This window comes from Panthera leo, chromosome F3, assembly GCF_018350215.1.
Source record: "Panthera leo isolate Ple1 chromosome F3, P.leo_Ple1_pat1.1, whole genome shotgun sequence".
In the NCBI taxonomy this organism is placed as follows: domain Eukaryota; kingdom Metazoa; phylum Chordata; class Mammalia; order Carnivora; family Felidae; genus Panthera; species Panthera leo.
In genome coordinates this window covers 69176688-69197013 of record NC_056696.1, presented here as the reverse complement: position 1 = coordinate 69197013, position 20326 = coordinate 69176688, and the positions used below count along the sequence as shown (strand labels likewise).

Sequence of the window (20326 nt, the reverse complement as noted above, 5' to 3'; positions counted from 1 at the left end):
CCCTTGAAGGTTTAATTAAGTTCAACTATATTCTATCAACTGTTCCAGTTCTCCGTGGAATCTTGTATTTCTGGTTCGTCATAACAAGAAATTGTTCTCAAATCTAGCCAGGCCTACTACTATTATTGGACTCTTTGAAATGCTGTGGCCAGTATAACAATATTCTGCCCTGCCCCTTTGTGGAGTTGAGTCCTTTTCTTCATAGTTGTCTTGAAATCAGGGTGGGGCGGCAGGTACTGATAGGGCTTTGGGGCAGAAAGTGAAGAATTTGCCCCCTGAGTAAGCCTATGGTAAAATGATTAACCAGGGTACTAGCCTGTTTGTCCCAGAGGAAGCTCCGGCACAATGTTCTTTGGCAATATTCTGGACCGTCCTCTTGGGAAAGAAGAACCTAACGACGTCCTACCAAACCAGCTGCCATTGAGGTGCCTGGCTCCCAAAATGGGAGGTTGTGCATGTGGCAAGCTGGGAAGGAAATTTTGGTTAAGACGGCCTGGACTTGAGTCCTGGGCTTCTTAGCCTCTGGGTTGTAAAGCAAGGGGTTTTAGTTAGTCCTGTAGAAGTGTGAGCGTGAGAAGACCACGTGGCGTTGGAGGACACAACCGCGCTTGCAAAATCCAACTGGTACGGTACCGGAGCATACTATAATTATAATCCCTTTATGTTAAAGAAGGAACTGTGAGACTGGAAGTCTTTAGCTTGGACAGGTATTCCTAACCTGTCACTGGAAGAGGTGGAAACCGCTTTTATGTGCACAAGGCCAGTTGTAACCCCGTAGGTGGAGCCCAGACTCCCAAGACTTCCGTGGGGGAGGTGCTGATTGGCAGTGGGCAGCAACTTTTTGCAAACGTTTCCACTGGGCACAACAGGCACCTCTCAAGGCCTCCAGGACAGCTTTGTGAAGAAGGAAAGGGAACTACAGGGTGAGTAGGTTCCTTACCCTCTTCACACCACCTCGGTTGACCCTTCTCTCTGGGATTTTTCCCCCAGCCTTTTTTGTTGACCTACCACTTGCCCTGAGGAAAGCATTCTGGTGTTTCTGGACCACTCCCCGTGTACCCCCCCACCCTCCCATAACCCACTGAGATGGTCTAGGTCAGCCTCTTCTGCCCCCTTCCCAGGGTCCTTTCAACCCCACCACCCTGCTGACTCTGCTCCTCTTGCCCACAGGTGGCTGTCAGGACCTGCCCCATGTCCTCTACACCCAACTCCTGCACTTGCCCAGCCTGCAGTGCAGTGAGCTAAGACCAGCATCTGTGCGAACCTTTACTGTGAAAATGTCACAGCCCGACCTGGTGGTCAGGGAACCCTGAGGCGTCCTGGTGCTGGAGGCCACTTTGAGGGTCTTCGCGGACCCTCTGTAGCTGTCCTCCCACCTCATGAAGGAGTTCATTCCCAGCAGTGGGCAAAAGGAACTCCTCTACTGGGCTTGGGCCCTCTAGGCCCCCTTGCTGCTCACCCTGCTTCCCAGCATCTCCTCAGCCCTGTTCCCACTTCTGCAACCCTCAGTCCCAGGTGAGTGTCCAGGGTAGAGAGGGACAAGGAGGTACCGCCCAGCTCCTCCTCAAGCCACCCGTCTACCAAGGGCTCACCAAGCGGACACCAAAAAAGCGTGATTTGTTAGAAGGGCCTTGGGACAGGAGGGGGAAGAAGCTGCCAAGTGTAGGGAACAACAAATACAAACACAGAGGCCTCGAAGTGTTGTGCATGCTGGGGAATGAGTACAGCGGACCTCCGAGGTGGGTTGGGAGACGCCGCTGATCAGGTAGCCCACGGTCTGTCGCCAAAGAGCTTGGGGTGGTTTACACCATGCTGGTGGGAGATGCAAATGGGTTAGAGGGAGCAAGGGTGGGGGCTGGGAGGCCATCAGGGCTGTTGGGTTCGTGCAGTACCTGGAGCGGTCTGGGCCTGAACCCGGGGAGAAGCCCGCACCCTCGACACTTTCCTCTAACGTCTGGGTGTCTGTTGGCCTGAGCAAGGACCCGAGGGAAAGCAGGGCATCGGCGGCTCCCTGTCCCCCTCCCCTGCGGCAATCCCACGACACCTGGTCTGGAACCGGTGGCAACATTGCTGCCCACTCCCCGTGGCCCTATGCCCTAGAAGGAGCCAGGCCTCCAGGCAAGAGGCTCTGGCTGAGCATAGGACCCCGGCCTCCGTAGGCCCAAACAGCAGCACCTACCTCCCCTCTTACAGGCTTCCTGGAGCCTCATCAGGTAGCTCCAGCCAGCGCACAGCCCAGACCAGCATGGTAAGTGGGGCCCGGAGAGGCCGGGACCTGGGATGAGGGCCTGGCCTCTGCGTCCCTGTTCCTCTTCCCGTGGGCTATCCCATCCGTCCCCTGTGAAGCCCCAGTAGCTACCCCACTGGTTCTCCAGGCAACGAGGGAAGAGCAAGGTACCCAAGCCTCCGGTTCCCTGGGCTCCAGGGACCTCTCAAGGGTCCACTCCCTCCCTATACACAAACAGACACAGTGGCCACAATGGGGGTATATGGTCTGATTTCTGACCTTCCCCAGACACCATCTCCCCATTTTCACCTGGTTGTGGGAGATGTTCCAGGAGCCATCTGGCTACCCTATACTCCTGCTTGGGTGTGCTCTCCAGCCTGCAGTGTTCCCTGGCCTGTGAGGGCCTTTGACTACATGCTCAGGGGCAAAGGAGGGCAAGATAGGGGGATCCCTGAGGGTGGAGACAGGCCAGGATGACTCTGGGACCTGTGATGCTAGCAATACTCAGTCATGGTCCTCTTCCTGTGCAGGGCAGGGCAGGTCAGGCCAGCAGGTCTGGTGCAGGGCAGGCCTCACGAAGCCTCTTTAAAGGATTCACTAGATTCTCTATTGAGGTTTGATTTCTTGAGTTTCTTTACCCTTTAGTATAAGGTGACTATCTGCCTAAGATTTAAACAGATCCGTGGTGTGGTATTTGTAGTTTATAACAAGAAATGTATATTTGGTCTTCGTCCTGTTCCTGGCACAGAGCTGCTAAAACCTGGAAGTTTCCTATTACGAAGGACAATAAAGGGTCTTTTGCTGTGTTAATATTGACTTGCTGAAAGCCTCTAGGTGACAAGGATGCAGGCCGGTAAGAACTCAGTGACTGGAGGGTGGGACTGGAAGTTCCTCCAGGGAGGGGAGAGGGTCCATCCATCCCCAGGGGCCAATGAGTTAAGCAACCCAGCGTGTGTAATGAAGCCTCTACAAAACCCCAAAGGACGGGGTTCAGGGAGCCTCAGGGTTGGTGAACTCGTAGGGATTTGGGGAGAATGGTGCTCCTGGAGGGCACGGAAGTCCTGTGCCCCTTCCCACACACACTTCACCCTCAGCATCTCTTTTATTTTTATTTTATTTTATTTTATTTTATTTTATTTTATTTTATTTTATTTTATTTTTTAATGCTTATTATTTTAAAAGAGAGAGAGCGGGAGCAGTGGCCCTTCAGTTCTTGGCTTTTCCACAGAGGCTGTAGGAGATGTAGGTCATAAGAACTCCCCCTCCCAATCTCTGATCTCCCCTGATGTCCCTACCACCTGAGCGGTACTTAGGTTGACTGTCCCCTCCTTGCTGGCTCTGGGTCCCGGGATAGGTCCTGAGGAAGCTCTGTAGGGAGAAGGTGCAGTGGCTCAGGTGGTACGACCACCATGCCCTTGGTCCAGCAGGCCAATTGCGCCCCCACACCCAGTATGGAGCTGCGGGGGGAGGGGGGACAGGGCTTTCAGAGGGTCCTGCTTGGGGGAGGAGGACTTTAACCGGGAAGGGGGCCTGAGAGGTCCAGTTAAGGGATTTCCTCATCCATTCCCCTTTCTGGGAGCCCCCAGAACATGGTCTAGGGAGCCCTATAGTGCTTCAGTAGCAGAGCCCAAGGGGAAGCAGCAGGATGGGTGTGGGAAGGGGTGGAGCGGGCAATGAGGTCTGAGCTTCCAGCTTTTTTCCCCAACTGGTGCTTCTGGAGGGCTGCCGTCCCCACATGCCCCATGAGTGGGTTCCCCGGCCAGACCAGGATCTGGGTAGACTCCAGGACTCCTGCTTGTTACAAGGGGTCGGACGCTGAAAATGGAGTTCTGACTTCCATGGAGGCGTCCTCCATGGAAATGGAGGCACTGAGGAGCGTGAGAAGGCCGTGGAGGCAGGCATTTATCTTTCTAGTTTCCCCCCAACTCCTCTCTCTCCTCTGTTGGCTAACCCGAAGAAATTCCCCCAGGGGGAGGCGGGAGGGGTCTTATCATGCAGATTGCCTCACCCTCCTTTGTAGGCTGGAGAGGGCCCTTGTGACAAACTGCCTTGTTGGTGCTGACCAGACACTCCCGACGGACCAGTTAAGACTACGTTTCTGGGAGAGGTTGAAACTGCAATTAGGTTAGGTATGAAGCCCAGGTTTGTGACTTGGCCTGACATAAGTGATCCCGTCTTGGGCCTTGGTTTTCCTTTCAAAAAGTCCCTTGCCTGGTCTCCCTTACAGACGTCGATGTGGGAAACAAAAGCAGAAGAAAATGGCAGATAGAATTAAGTTTCCTAATAACCTGCAGCCCAATGCCAAATACTTGAGGCTGGCAGAGTAAAACGTTTCTCCGGGAACTCCCCACAGTCTCAAGGCTGATGGCTTTGCTAGAATGAAAACAACCTTCTCTCCACAGGCAAGACCGCCAATATCCTGTGAGCCTTCTTTAGCATATGAAAGTCTCACTGGAAACTTCCCCTGGACTTTACCTCCCCCAGCTCCATAGTATATATAACCAGTGTCTCTTCATGGTCCCAGGGCAGCTCTTCCTGCCCACCGGTTCTGTCCCCGCGCTTTAATCAAATCACCTCTTTTGCACCAAAGGTGTCTTCAAGAATTCTTTCTTGGCTGTTGGCTCCAACCCCATGAACCCCACTGTCACCCCAAAAACCTCATCAGATGTGTCCAAGAAACTGGAAACATGGATTCTAAAGTCCCTTTCAGGGGTGCCTGGCTGGCTCAGTCAGTAGAGCCTGTGACTCTTGATCTCTGGGCGGTGAGTTCAAGCCCCACATTTGGGCAGAGATTACTTTGAAAATGAATGAATGAATACAACAAAGTCCCTTTCAGCATTTGTATTCTCTGAGCAGGGTTATTATGTAATCTGGTATTCTAGAGTGCAGATTGACCTGGAGGGGAGGGAGACAACAGGCAAGATCAGTCAGGAGGCTGTGGCAGGGCCTTCAGGAGAGATAAGTGCTAACTGGAGGTGATAAGAGTGGGAAGGAAAGCATAAAAGCAAAACACAGTGATTTTTCTCAGAGAACCAGCCTTTGAAGTAGGATTACCAGATAAAATACTTCTATTGAAAAATTATTTTCTATCTGAAATTCACATTTACCTAGTGTCCCGGGGCTTTTTGATTGTTGTTTTCCAAATTTCACAACCCTACTTCAAAAATGTACCTGCAAGGACTGTGACCTAACTTGGGGGCTTCTTGTAGAGACATTGAGCCACCAACCTCCTTTCCCAGCGCCGGCCAGCCCTTTTCTCTCTCTCTACAGCACAGGCCTCAAGGATGGGGCCTTTCTCCCTTTCCTCCTCAACCCTGTCCTCACTCCCTCCATCCCCTGGGCTCCTCCTCACAAGGCCTGACTCTGGGGCAGGCGGCAGGTACCAGAGTTACCCCTTCCCGTCGCTTACTCCCATAATAAGCCTGCAGCCTCTCCTGAGACTTTCAGCTCTGATCACTAGAGGGAAAGATACGGGAGGACAAAGACAGCACAACAAAAAGTGTACAAGGCTTTAAAAGGGATCACACTTGGGGCCTCGGGTTTCCAGCTGTGGACCACCACTCCTCCACAGCGATTTAAACACCTCCTCTTTTGTTCCTGAGGAGGAAGCTCGAGGCTGAACGTTCTGGTGCCATCTATGTCCGGGGACCCCTTTGCCGTCCAAGAGCACTTCTGCACTCACTGCACCCCACGGCCCACAGGACTGCGAGCCGCTGGAACGCGCTGGGGCTTAAGAGACTGGGCCTCATGTTGAGAATTCAAGACATGTATGTAAACTCTCTGGAAAGGCATGAAAAATGCAACAAAACTAAGGAAGCTTTTTGAGGGAAGGAAAAAACAGGTGCCTGGGTGGCTCAGTTGGTTACGTGTCCGACTTCAGCTCAGGTCATGATCCCATGGCTCATGGGTTCAAGCCCTACGTCGGGCTCTGTGCTGACAGCTCAGAGCCTGGAGCCTGCGTCAGATTCCGTGTTTCCCTCTGTCTCTCTGCCCTGCCTCCACTGGCATTCTGTTTCTCTCTCTCTCTCAAAAATAAAGAAACATTAAACAAAATTCGGGGCGGGGGGGGGGCTTCCGGGGGGCTCAGTCAGTTAAGCGTCCGACTTCAGCTCGGGGCATGATCTCACAGCTTGTGAGTTCAAGCCCCGCATCAGGCTCTGTGCTGACAGCTCCAAGTCTGGAGCCTGCTTGGGATTCTGTGTCTCCCTCTCTCTGCCCCTCCCCCCCTCGCACTCTGTCTCTCTGCCAAAAATACTAAACAAAATTTGGGGGGGGGGGGGTGCTGCCTGGGTGGCTCAGTGGGTTAAGCATCTGACTTCAGCTCAGGTCATGATCTCACGGTTCATGGGTTCGAGCCCCGCATCAGGCTCTGTGCTGACAGCCTGGAGCCTGCTTCGGATTCTGTGTCTCCCTCTCTCTCTGCCCCTCCCCTGCTTGCTCTCTCTCGAAAATAAATAAAAACATTAAAAAAAATTTTTTCTTAATATGAAAACACATGTAGGCTTTAAATTTTGCTTTACTGTGGCAAAATGCACATAAAATTTACCACTGTCATTGTTTTTTGAGAGAGCAAGTGGGGGAGGGGCAGGGAGAGAGAGAGAGAGAGAGAGAGAGAGAGAGAGGTGAGAATCCCAAGCAGGCTCCTCGCTGTCCATGCAGAGCCCAATGTGGGGTTCAGTCTCATGAACCATGAAATCATAACCTGAGCTGAACTCAAGGTGCTTAACCAACTGAGGCACCCAGGAGCACCCACTTTCACCATTTTTAAGTGTACTTGTCAGTGGCATTAAGTAAGTTCATCATCATTACTCCTCTTTAGAACTTTTTTATCATCCCATACTGAGACTCTGCCCATGAAACAGTAACTCCTCATCCACCTTTCCTTCCGGCCCCCGCAACGCTGCGCTGATAGAGAGGAAACCACATTTTATGTCCATGAGTGGGACTGCTCTGGGTACTTTCTGTAATAACCAGACAGTATGTGTCTTCGTTTCTGGCTTATTTTTCCCAGCGTGATGTCTCCAAGGTTCACCCTCTGGGAGCATGTGCCAGAACTCCATTCCTTTTACCAGGCACCGGGGTGGCTCAGTCGGTTGGTTAAACATCAGACTCTCGATCTCGACTCAAGTCACAGACTCAAGTCACAACCTCATGGTTTGTCGAGTTCAAGCCCGGTGTCAAGCTCTGTGCCGACAGTGTGAGGCCTGCTTAGGATTCATTCTCAAAATAAATACATAACCTTAAAAAAAAAAAAAATTCATTCCCTTTGAGACTTGATAGTGTTCTGTGCAGGTTGTTTTGTTTTTTAATGTTTATTTTGAGAGAGAGAGTGAGCAGGGAAGGGGCAGAGAGCGAGAATCCCAAGCAGGTTCCGTGCTGTCGGCACAGAGCCTGATCGAGCCAGCCAGGCGCCCCATTCTTACAGTTTTATACATACCGTAGCGCCCTTAAAAAAATACTCTCAAATTTAGAAACAGGAACCTACACTAGGAATACAATCTGGTTTTCTCATCATATTAACAGGAGAGGGCTATACACAACTGACGAGACGAGCATTTATTTTCCACCTTTGCAGAAAACCGAAGATAGGCGCCCCCAAAACGGTTCCTCGCAGCCCGCCCGCCAACAGCACCCTCTGGGGCCTCCCAGGACCTACAGCTCCGCCTGACCGCCGGCAGTGGCGGAGACTCGGTTTCCCAGAAGCCCCCCGGCTGGGTCCCGCCCACGGCTCTGCCGGGCGCCCCCTGGCGGCGCGCTTCAGCTCGGCTCCAGTTCCCGGCGGCCCGCGCGGCACGTTCTCGGCGGAAGGGCTGCTCGCCATGGCTGGGGCTGGTTCTGCCGCTGTGTCCGGGGCAGGGACCCCCGTGGCGGGTCTCGCAGGCCGCGATCTCTTCGCCGAGGGGCTCCTAGAGTTCCTACGACCGGCTGTGCAGCAGCTGGACTCTCACGTCCACGCTGTCAGGTCCGAGAGGGAAGGGCGGGGTGGGGCCTCTTCTCGGTTTGGCTGTGGGGGGCAGGGGGCGCCGGGAAGGGGCGGGGCCAGGTCCGGAAGGGGCGGGGCTGGCGGGAGGCTGCGGGCCTAGGCTGGCTTGGCTCAGGTCTTGGGAAGCCTCCAGGGGAGCCGGCTCTTTGAGTCCCATTAACTGACCGTGTAGGCCTCGAAACTCTTTGCAGAGAGAGCCAGGTAGAGCTCCGGGAGCAAATTGACAACTTGGCTACTGGTGAGTAAGCATCCCTGCATTCCCGCGATCCTGCAGCTCGCTTTTAGGACCTCGTGTCTAGCCCACCTCCGGGTGGGTTTGTGTCGTGTGCTTCCAGGACATCAGGGCTCCAGTGATTCCTGCTTCCCTAAGTTTCTAGTGACCGGCCCATGTGGGTGCAGGCGTGTCTTCATCCCACTTACCAGCCTGCCTTCCCCAAGAACGAGGAGCCATTAGGTGTTAGTTTGCAGCTTACTTCCATCCCCCAGAGCTGTGCCGAATCAACGAGGATCAGAAAGTGGCCCTGGATCTCGACCCCTATGTCAAGAAGCTGCTTAATGCCCGGCGACGAGTTGTCTTGGTCAACAACATTCTGCAGAATGCGCAGGTAAAGGAATTCCCTGCGAACAGTGATCCTTTAGAAGTCCTCAGGGTATTCTCATTTTCAAGGGATGACCATAAAAGTCACTGTGATTTTTAGTCTTTGGGGAAAGAGAGTTGCCAACCAGTGTCAGCCATAATAGATCTTATCATCTCCATTCTCCATACCCAGCTGCCCTCATTTAATGTTCTTCGCACCTTAGAGGACTTACATCCAGAGGGAGCGAGGCCAGGGTGTTTTCCCGCATCTAGCGGACGGGGCGTTCTAAAGCTTTACCTGGAGTAGTTAGGATTCCAAATCTTGTCTTGTAGGAACGGCTGAGGCGACTAAACCACAGTGTTGCCAAGGAAACAGCCCGCAGGAGGGCAATGCTGGATTCAGGAGTTTACCCTTCTGGTTCCCCGAGCAAGTAAACAGGCCAGAAGATGGGGCTCGTGCCTGGCCCCGTAATAGCACAAGTACTCTTCCCCGGCTGCCTTGCTTCCTCCGGGAACTCCCTGTAGACCTTGGGACATCAAACAGGCAGCCCAGTTGTTTCTGTCTGAAGCACTTAAGTCTTACCCACTTCTACGGGGCCCAAAGAAACCTGTGTACAGCAGGACTAATGATCCCAAAGGATTTATTATGGCTCTTGCTTCCAAGAATGGGCCGAGGACTCTACCTTTTTAAAACCTACATTCTCAAGGCCCAGCTCCTCTACCTTCAAGCCTAGTGAGGGGCTTCCTCCATTGCATGTCCTCTACCTGTGACTTGTTTTCCTTTGTTTACACTGAGGATCTGAAGGGCAGGCAAAGTCAAGGTAATGACCTATGTCTACCCTCTTTTGTGGATGGCACTGGGCTTGAATACAGTGGCAGTATTGGTAGAACCATTTCATTCAATAAATGCTTAAACAGTGTTCTAGTTGACTTTGGTATATGGAAAGGTTCCAAGAATCTTTGTAGAAACTTTAATTCAGATACTGCTTCAAATTGTGATCTAGTGTTTACAATGAGAAGACTCAAATACCACTTTCATTGAGAAGTACAGAAAGCAAAAAAGGTTGCCAGATGCCAAGGAAAAACGAGCAAGAGCCCTACGAGGAAGTACTTTAATCACTTTTCTTAGGAAAAAAAAAATTCCAGGCACTAACAGTTCACAACATTTCAACAACAAAGTACTGTTTGAGGGAGGTTTCCGGGACCTGGGGACTCTGAAGTCTTAGGAAGAAAGGCTGGTCTCCTGCTTCACTATAGATGGATGGCATAGGTCGGAAATGGGAGACTTCTGGCTGTTGAGCCAAGTGGAACCCAGTGGAATGACACTTCCTTCTATAGTTTCTTTTCCTTCCCGTCTCCCTTTTCCCTCAGAAATGCCACCACATAAAGTCCAGTAGCAGTTAGCTTGGGCTCCAGTCTTCACCTTGGACAGCAAAGGGGATGAAGATAGGAAGGAAGGTCACTCCTGAGTCTCCATGCTTTCCTCTTCCTCTCCTTGAGGTGGTTCTTCCGTATTCTCCTCCTCTTCTTCTCCTTCCTTCTTCTCTGGTGGCTTCTCATAAGCCTTTTCTGAAGGTGTCACTATCACTCCATCCCAGGTAGAGATTTCAGAAGCAAGATCTGGAAAAAAAATGCGATTTCAGGCAACTAGCCCAGCATACAAGTCATAACCTACACAGTGGAAATAGTAACACATCTGAGTAGCGTAGAGCTTTGTAGAGCAGAGTACCATAAAGATCCCCTGACCCACAACGATCACTCACAGCTGGCATCACCCTCCTGGCCGAGAATCTTCCGAAAGCCACCATGTGAGAGGATTCGGACCAGAGTCTGAGCTGTGTAGCACACCATGTCCTAAAGGGGAGCAGAGTGAGAGTAAACTAGAAAGGGGAGTTAAAGTACCGTATCTGATGAATATTCTCATGAAAACAGATGAGGACAACTTTAATTTCAAGACCAAAGTTTGTGAGAACCCCCAAATCCCTGACCCCTAAAGACCACATTGCCTTTGCCTTCTGATCTGGAGTATTCAGGAGTAGGACACAACGCGCAATTGCAGAGCTGACCCCATACCTGTTGTTCCAGAGTCATGACTGTGTGTACTCTGAAGTTGCCACTCTCACAGGGGTCAGTGATACCCACTGACCCTGGCAGGAACAGTCCTGCAGCCAGGATCTGTAAGCAACGTCTGAAGCACACAAGAACGTTTAAAAAAAAAAAAACACACACAAGACCTCTTACACCCAGCCCCAAACCCAAAGAAGCATGCTGTACCTGTATGCCACGTTTAGGGCCAAAGGCTGTCTGGTGGGATTGTTCATCACAGCATAGTGCCCCTGGAAAATAATCAACCTGGTAGGTGTGCCATAAACTTGACAATTCTAGCCAGACAAACTGAAACCTCAAACATTCACAAAACAGATTATTGAAGTCTAAGTAAAATGTTCATATTCAGAAGCAGTTCTGAAACTAGCTGCTCATTCACTGATTTCTCATTATCTCATTACTAAAATTACATCAGTAACAAAGAGGAATAGGGACAGTAAAATTACTCATTCAACTGAAACTCTAAAAACCCAACGCAATAATAAACACCATGTATTTACTGAATTATTGCCCACCATGAGACTGATTTTCAGCTTCACCAAATTTCCGATCCTGGCCGGTTTCAGAAAAACTGCTGTTAAATAGGGGTGACCAGGAACTCCAACTGCCCGTTACTTACAAGTAAGTCAAGGATCCAGGGTGTGAGGGGCTCAAAGCCAGGAAAACGAATTCTCAGGTCCTTCAACAGTCTGATGAGAACTTTAACTCTGAAGGTAAGAGGAACCCAGGGATTAAAATAACATCATGTACTTCCATCCCTGAGGTACAGAGCTGTTGTTATTTCTAAAACTATACATTCTGTTTCTCTCCATCTAAATTTGCTTACTTAGGGGCACCCGGGTGGCTTAGTCAGTTAAGTGTCTGACTTCAGCTCAGGTCATGATCCTACAGTTCATGGGTTCAAACCCCACATCAGGCTCTGTGCTGACAGCCTGGAGCCTGAAGCCAGCTTTGGATTCTGTGTCTCCCTCTCTCTCTGCCCCTTCCCCACTCACTGGCATGCTCTCTCTCAAATGAATGTTAAACAAAAAAACCTTTTAATTTGCTAACATAAGGTGCATTAAAAAAAAAAAAAAAGAAACCTGGCCAATTATAGCCAAAGAGTTTTAACAGAGGAAGTATGGAGGTATCCTGCTATTCAGTATAATTAGAATAATTAGGTTATTTAAACTCAAATAGCAAGGAACTCACGTGGACTGAGAAGCATTTTCCTCAAACCAGCGGGCATGTCTGATGGCTGCTAAGGCGCTCTGCAACACCTTGATGTCCACTGTAAGACCAGCAGAACAGGCCACGATGAAACACTCCTGTCACTAAGCAAGCAATTCAGCCTCCTTGTAATTTCTTAAACCACCCCAGGTTCCTCAGACCAGCAAATCACTTGTCTAGAAATCACTATTCCTCCCCTAAACCAAATCTGTAAGCACGCAAGATCCACAACTTTCTCCAAGAGCCCATTCCCTCCATAAATACTGTCCTCCAATCCACTTGCTTTCTTGGCCATCCTGTCTGGCAGTTTCACTAGCAAGCTAGTAAAACTGTCTCCAAATTACAGAGGGAGATAGTGAAGTCTGGGGGTCAACTTAGGTCCAGAAGGTTTCACGTGGAATAGCAACTAGCTAAACACTCAACAGCAACCTTGTCTTATACCATGTTTTGAATTTCCCCCAAGTATCCCAGAAATGGAAAAAAAGGACTAACAGTGGAGTTCTGGGTCCAGTTTTCGGAGATTGGGTGGCACTGTTGTAATGAGAATCTTCACTGTAGCATCAGAGGAACTGATCTCGAAACCAGTTTCATTGGTCAGCATGGTCAAAACTGAAAGAAAATCAAAACCTGTAACGCCCCCATCTCCCTTAGATGACCAGAGGTAAATATAGGGTTGAAGTAGGAGAGCAGATAGGTTTCTAAAAACAGCAAGAGTCCAGAATGAGGATTCAAGATACTTTTATAAGAAAGAGATGGGGCGCCTGGCATGGGACACTTGACCTCTGGGGCACGAGTTCGAGCCCCACACTGGGTGCAGAGATTACTTAAATATATAAACTTCAGAAAAATAAAAAAATAAATAAAAGTAACGGAGATGAACTGGGTATCAAACACTGGAGATCACTGCAAAAACTTCCGCAACACAGAACTCTGCATTCAAGAGGCGGCTGGCTCAGAATGCGTGCCTCAGTCAGTTAAGCACCAACTTCAGCTCAGGTCATGATTTTGCTGTTGGTGAGTTCAAGCTCCACATCGGGCTCTCTGCTGTCAGTGCACACACAGCCTGCTTTGGATCCTCTGTCTCCCTCTCTCTGCCCCGCCCCTCAAAAATAAACAGTAACAAAAAAAAATCTCTGCATTCACTCTTCTTTCTAGCCTGACCTTTGTTAAAAGTGTAGTTGTCATTATAGGCCTGGCTCCTACTGAATACATGTCCAACAACAAACTCAAACCAACCTTCAGAAGGATCTTGTGCTCTTAGGCTTTCCACAACTTTGTTCCCTAGGGCAGCAACAGCTTCCACTAGATTGAGAGGAAAGGAGACCATGAGCATTGTAATTATTCACATACTTTCTGTACATCTCTATGGTACTCCACACCGATTTGTGCCCATGTACAAGGCTGGTGCAAGGGCAAGCAACAGAATAAACGCTTGTACAAGGGAAAGCTAACACTCGAACAGAGAAACAGGAAGTCTCAGGGAATAGGCCACCTCCTATACCCACATCCTTTTATAGGAGAGTTTCTTGTCAGTGGCACTAATGCCATGTGGGGCTGGAGGTAAGGTACACCCTGTGCACTGCAGGGTACTCAGCAGCATCCCCGACCTCCACTCCTTTGATGCCAGTAGCCCCAAATGTCTCCACACTGCCAGATGTCCCATGAGGGACAAAACCACCCCCTGCTGAGAAACGCTGCCCTGTAGTAACTGGCCATACATTCTTTCAGACACACAGCCCAGACTTTGTCCTTTATTACCCCAATATACATTTAAAAAAATGAATTCCCCATTCGTTTTCCAAACAACCTTTCCTGCAAGAGATTTGGGCTTTAAAGATCCCTATGCCTCAAATGCAACTTTCCGCTCCTGTGGCCAGAAAGAGGTGCACTCACATGTTGGCAGAATCTTTAGGATTACCACCAGGTCGGCCACGTTGTGTCCGGTTGTCATTGTTCCCTTTTTATATGATCCCACCTGTCGGACTTCTTCAATTTGCTGTTGGAAAAGGGATTTCGGGGGGGGGGGGGGGGGGATGTAGAAGTGAAAGATGGCCTAATTCCTCTCAGAAATCAATGACGACACAATTATTACCCAGAATTGGAAGTAGCAGAGGTCAAATGATATCCCAAAACAACCACATGAAAAGCCTGATACATTATGGCTACCTGATAGCAGTAATACAAGTTTTATCCCTGAGATCACCACTAGTAGAAAGGAATCCCACTATGCTTTCCTTTCCATTTCAAACTTGGCTTTGGAGATTAAGGAAACTTCCGCACAACCAAGGCTGCCCTTTTCTATGACTAAATCATTAAAGACTCACCACTTCAAACGTCCCTGGAGCCACAATCAAATTGTCAATCACATTGTTTATTTTTGTCACCAGGGAAAGGATAGAGGCCTAAAAAACAGCATAAAATAAAAAATGCCCTGAAGTGAAAAATTACAGGCAACTTTTCAGAGTTTGAGTATTTTCCCCTAATCTCTTCTAGACAAGCTGAATCAATACCTACACAGGGTTTTGAAAACACTCTGACCCTTCTGGCCTTGAATATGCCAGGAGAGTAACTTTTTGGCCCAAAGACAGAGTCCCCAGTGACAATATGAAAGCACATGTAATGCTTATACAATCCACCTGGCACTCTCCCTCTACCCACAAGGAGAAACCAGGCGAACAATTAAACCCTCTGTCAAGTTTAGGCTCTGGTAACAGGAACCTCACCACGGCTATTCACTTCTCTGGCTTTCTTAGAGAAATCCGAGGAGGAAAGCCAAAAGAATATACCTGTTCGGCAGAATTAGGAGCAAGGTCCTGATTCCTCTTCAGCAAGGCCTCACTGAAGGAAGTTTCATCAGGTGCTGGCTTGACCCGGGGGAAGGCCATTTCACACTACAGCAGAAAGAAACACGGATACACTGTTTACCGAAAATAATGCATAGGATGGATCCTTTGCTCTGTTGCCACAACAGAAAAAAACTGGAAAGAGAAAAATCTACGCTTCTTCTTACTCCTTAAGATATTCAAACAAGTATACCCGCCACAAGGACTGGCCATAATGTAAGCTCTCGGCGCTTTTACACCAACAGACAAGCCAGAGACCCAGTTAACCTTTCAGAACAAAGATTGCAAGCCTGTTACTGCCAACAGGGGCCAAGCACTCACCAAATAGAAATCAAATGGAATATGTGGCACGAAGGGCCTGAACCTAAAACAAGAACAACAAGGCAGATCATTCATCAGACAAAGTGGGGCCACACTCCTCAGCGGGGAGCCCGGGAGCTGGACCTCACCGAGGCGGGGCACCCAGCGCCCCCCGACTGCAGCCGGGGGGACTGAAGCGCGGACCGGGCCGTGCACAGGTGCAGGAACCGGCACTCACCCTCCTCCGGGGCCTCCTCTGGAACCAAAGCGCCCGCCACGACCACGGCCTCGGTCACCCCTACAACGGCAGAGATTTAACTGGCGACCCCGCCGAAGGAGCCCGCAGCACACCGGCCGCTCGGACTCCCGCTCGCGCTTCTCGCTCCCGGTGCCCAGCGTCACCACACCGCGCCTCCTCCCTGGACGACTCGATCACAACCCACAGCGAACAACGCCGGGCTGCACCACCGGGTCCCCGCGAGAAATGCCCCATGACCCCCGGGCCACGGCCCCCAGCGCTCGAGGGACGAAAGCGGCTGCCCCTTTATCCACCGACGCGGTGGAGCCTTTACCCGCACACCCTCTCTCCCCCGGACGTGGCGCGCTGGGTCTCCGCGCCTCCACAGCCCCCGACCGCCGCCGTCGCCCCGGCCGAGAGCTCTCGGGCTGCGGGCAGACCCCGGACGCGCGGCCCCGTCGGGAGCCCCGGCTCCTGTCGGCCCACCTTCCCGAAGTTTTCGGGGGAGCACCCTGAGCCTTCGCAGAGCAGCCCAGTGCCCTCACCTCATGGCGCCCGAAACCCCGAACAATGGAGTCCACGCCAACCGCCCCTCTCCTCGGAGGAGCAGACGACCGGAGACGCGGCTCGCCGGCGCGTCCCAACAAGCTCTGCCGCGATTGGGCCGCGCCGCACCCCGCCGCTAATGCCCATTGGCTTACTTTGGCAGACCGGCCTACAGACCAATAAAGAACGCCCGCTGTGTCAGAAATTAGCCAATAAGAACAGATTTGCCAGCAGTGACTATTTTTGTAACCAGACCCTAGGTGGCGCGGTGTAAAGAAGCCGGAAGAGACCTTTCTATATGATTCCAGTGCCCGCTCCCACGTCGTAGCAGAGTGGCGCAGCGGAAGCGTGCTGGGCCCATAACCCAGAGGTCGATGGATCGAAACCATCCTCTGCTACAGCGGCTTTCTTTTTCTTTCTTTCTGCGTTTTCCTCCTTCAGGACACTATTTAGAGTTCAATTTTCTTCAGTGTTTTTTGGTTTTTTTTCCTCCAGGACACTATTTGGAGTTCAATTTTCTTCAGTACTTAAAATCACCTTTCTGTTACTTTCTCCTTCCTCAAAAATGCAGCCTTTAAAACCTGTTTTTGCCATCAGCAAGTGAAACGGGAACGGGAAGGACTTTAAGCAACACCACGCCTGGGTGGAGTTCACCGAAGGCTGGAAACTTACGGCAGGAGAAGCGGATTTGAGAAAAGGGCATATACTGACGGAACCAGAGGGAAGAGCACTGATGGTAAGGGACTAGAAGTGAAACTGAGGCAGCCTTTGAAAGAGGGCTCAGAAAAAGCGAGCAGGGGAAGTGAGAGGCAGCAGCCCTCGACCGCACATCCGCCGCCGCTCCCGGGCGGCCGCGTCTCCGCCGGGTCAGCGCGCTCCCGCCCGGCGAGCACGCGCACGCGCTGTCCTTGCGATCCGACGGCGCGCAGCGCTGCTCCTGCGCCTCCGCGAGTCCTCGTTCTCCCGCTTCTTGTCTGCTCTTGTACTGATGAACGTTTATTTCCTTCCCCGCCTCTGTTAATTGGAAGTTACGCATTCTTTTAGCGGTTACTCTAAAAATTACACCATACATCCTTGAGTTTGCAAAGTCTGGTTTTATGCAGTACTTATACCCTCCTCGTAAAAAATGCAGAGACAATGTAACTGCATTTACCACCATCACTCCCCCCAGAATTAGTTGCTGTTGCTGTTGTGTAATTCTGTTACTTTACTGATGTATAATTTACTACAGCAAAAAGCACAGATCTTAAGCTTTCCTCTCGATTAATTTTGAGTAATGTATTCTGTAACCATCACGTAATGTATTCATGTAACCATCACGCAGGTTAAGGTAAAGAACATTTTCATCACTTAAAGTTCGCTCATACCCCTTTACCCTGCCCCTGGAGGGAATCACGATTTCCTATTTCTGTGAGCATGGATTAGTTTTGTCTGTTCTTGAACTTCACATCAGTGGACTCATACTGTATGTACTCCCCCCCCCCCCGCCCCCAGTTTCTCTTGCTTCACACGTTTCAAGATTCTCCACGTTTTTGCATTTATCAGCAATGTATTTATTTTTATTTATGAGTAGCATTCCATTGCTTGAGTATATCCATTCTCTTGTAGAGCCATTATTCCCACTGGCTGAGACATACAGGAACACATTTTGGTTGTTCGAACTTTGGAGCCATTATGAATAAAGCTGCTATGAAGCTTTTTTGTGGAAGATTTGTGTGGCCAGATACATTCGTTTCTCTTGGTAGGTGTACATGTGTACAGAATTTAAATTCTGTATTATTATTTTTTAAGTAAGCTGTATGCCACACCTGGGTCTCAAATTCAGGACACCTCCCCCCACCCCCTGATGAAGCGTCCCATGGCTCCACCGACTGAGCCAGCCCGGTGCCCCTTTCACCTTTGTTTCTGAAGGACATTTTCTCTGCATAGGGAACTCTAGCTTGGAGGTTATCTTCTTTCAGCACATTTATGGTATTATTTTGCTATCTTTGGCTTCCACTTTTGCTGTGGAAAAAGAATTGCCAACCTAATGGTTGCTCTTTTCAAAGTAATCAATCCTCCTTTTTTCCTATTTTATTTTTAAAAATTTTTTAAGTTTATTTATTTATTTGGAGAGAGAGAAACAGACCAGATGAGTGGGGGAAGGGCAAAAGTAGGGGGAGGGAGACCAAGCAGACTCCACGCTGCCCGTGTAGAGCCTGATGAGGGACTTGAATTCACAAACTGAGAGATCATGACCTGAGCTGAAGCCAAGAGCTGGCTGCTTAACCGACTGAGCTACCGAGACAACCCTTTCCTATTTTAAAGATTTAGCCTTTGATTTAATTTCCCACTATTTCACCCCGATGGGTCCCAATATGGATGTTTTTAACCTCACTTGAAGTTTGTTGAACTTCTTGAATCTGTGGCTTAATGTATTCCATCTATTTTTTAAAGTTTCTCAGCCATAATCACTTCAAATATTGCTTCTACCCTGTTTTTTCCCCTCCTTTCGGGGCTCCAAATAAAGGTGTTAGATTTTTTTCACAGTATCCTTTCTGCCTCTAACACTCTCTTATGTTTCCCATTTCTGTTTAACCTGTGCTTCACTGTTGGTAGTTTCCCCATTCTTTCTTCCAGTGCATTCCTTGCTCCTCAGTTGAGTCTAACTGTTAAACTCACCGATTGATTCTTAATTTTGTTTTTTGAATATCTTGGGTGTGAATTTTCTATTTATTTCTGGTTTACCCAAGTCCAAGGTTTCCCCCAAGAGTGCAGCTTTCGGGACCCTAACCCAAAACAGGAAGGTGGCTTGCCAGGTTTCTCACCTTCAGGGACATTTGGACTACAATTTTTGTCTCACTTGCCCCACACAACGCATTTTCTGCCACCAATTCCAATCAGCAAATGACTCCAGGGCACAAGCAGTCTTACCATTGTCTCACCTCTCAGACTTCCTGTCTTTCACACCCTCAACACCAATAATTCTTCACTGTCTTTCAGTGTTTTGAGTTTTTAAAGCATTTCATCCAAAATTTTGAGTTGTCTTCAGCTCAGGGATCGGGCAGCTGTTTAGTCCACCACTGGAAACAGGGGCTCAATTACTGAATTCGATTTTGAGCATAGTCATTTCTCCTGAGTTTCACTCCACCAACCCAACGGCCCACTGGACACCTCCACTTGGGATCTATAGGCGCCTCACACCCAATAAACTAAAATGGTTATCATTCCCTTGCGCTTGCTTAGGCAGCACATATTATAAAACTGTCATCACCCCTCAAAAGCCTGCTTCTATAGCTCCTCAGCAAATGGGTCAGTGTTACCTAAACCTCAGTTATTTGTATACTGTCTTCTCGAAGTCCAATTGATTCTACTTATAAAATAGCTCTCTATAGTCAACAATACTGTGTTATCCACGTAAAAAAGTTGTAAGTGGGACGCCTGGCTGGCTCATGGTAGCACATGTGACTTTTCCTCTTGGGGAGGTGAGTTTGAGCCCCATGTTGGGAGTGAGTAGTTTACCTAAAAAAATAAAGGGGGCTTTTTTTTTAGGTTTTTAAGAGGGTAGGTCTCATGTGTTCTACACACACACACACGCGCACACACACACACACACACACACACACACAAGAACACAATGAAATGTTTGGAGGTGATGGATATGACCTTGATATTGTGGTGATGGTTTCACAGGTATATACATGTTCACACTCGTCAATCATATACATTAAATATGTACAGTTTATGCCATATCAATTATACCTCAATAAAACCGTCTTTTTAAAAGTTCCTTCCAACCCTCCAACCCTCCCCCTACATCTCAGGGATGCGAGAGAGGATCTAAGCATCTGACTCTTGATCTCGGCTCAGGTCTTGATCTCAGTGTTATGTCTTCAAGCCGGCGTTGGGCTCTGCACTGGGTATGAAGCCTACTTTTTTTTTTTTTTTAATTTTTTTTAACGTTTATTTATTTTTAAGACAGAGAGAGAGAGAGAGAGAGAGACAGAGCATGAACGGACAGAGCATGAACGGGGGAGGAGCGGAGAGAGAGAGGGAGACACAGAATCGGAAGCAGGCTCCAGGCTCTGAGCCATCAGCCCAGAGCCCGACGGGGGCTCGAACTCACGGACCGCGAGATCGCGAGATCGCGACCTGAGCTGAAGTCGGACGCTTAACCGACTGAGCCACCCAGGCGCCCCTGAAGCCTACTTTAAAAAAAAAAAAAGGAAAAAAAAAGTTCCTGCTCCACCCCCCCCCCCCCCCAAAAAAAAAAAAGTTTCCCACTCTCCCATCTACCTCTGTAGCCTCTGGAGCTCCC

At 49.6% G+C, this 20326-nt stretch overlaps 2 protein-coding genes and 1 non-coding gene across 5 annotated transcripts; 2 read left to right on the top strand and 1 right to left on the bottom strand.

The window, feature by feature from the left end:
• The first annotated feature begins 208 nt into the window (after positions 1 to 208).
• Positions 209 to 9707, top strand: SNAPIN (SNAP associated protein). Of its 3 annotated transcripts, none has more exons than XM_042924527.1 (6): positions 209 to 3080; positions 5830 to 5994; positions 7803 to 8189; positions 8402 to 8448; positions 8697 to 8815; positions 9121 to 9707. In XM_042924527.1, exons 2-6 carry the CDS (start codon positions 5975 to 5977, stop codon positions 9220 to 9222), a joined length of 675 nt encoding a protein of 224 aa, XP_042780461.1. In that variant the 5' UTR covers positions 209 to 3080; positions 5830 to 5974; the 3' UTR covers positions 9223 to 9707. The 3 variants fall into 3 exon arrangements, with proteins under 3 accessions (XP_042780461.1, XP_042780463.1, XP_042780464.1); XM_042924530.1 differs by having other exon boundaries at positions 2194 to 2248; XM_042924529.1 differs by lacking the exon at positions 9121 to 9707 and having other exon boundaries at positions 8546 to 8788.
• Positions 9708 to 9885: 178 nt separating this feature from the next.
• ILF2 (interleukin enhancer binding factor 2) lies at positions 9886 to 16131 on the bottom strand. The gene is made up of 14 exons (XM_042924517.1): positions 16029 to 16131; positions 15484 to 15543; positions 15267 to 15309; positions 14889 to 14993; positions 14427 to 14504; positions 13996 to 14098; positions 13339 to 13404; positions 12595 to 12711; positions 12085 to 12163; positions 11513 to 11600; positions 11062 to 11123; positions 10861 to 10975; positions 10551 to 10641; positions 9886 to 10407 (listed from the first exon to the last, which is right to left on the bottom strand). Exons 1-14 carry the CDS (start codon positions 16031 to 16033, stop codon positions 10247 to 10249), a joined length of 1173 nt encoding a protein of 390 aa, XP_042780451.1. The 5' UTR covers positions 16034 to 16131; the 3' UTR covers positions 9886 to 10246.
• A 224-nt stretch (positions 16132 to 16355) lies between these two features.
• On the top strand, positions 16356 to 16427 carry TRNAM-CAU. Its single transcript has one exon. It is a non-coding gene; the product is annotated as a tRNA-Met (tRNA).
• Positions 16428 to 20326: the final 3899 nt, after the last annotated feature.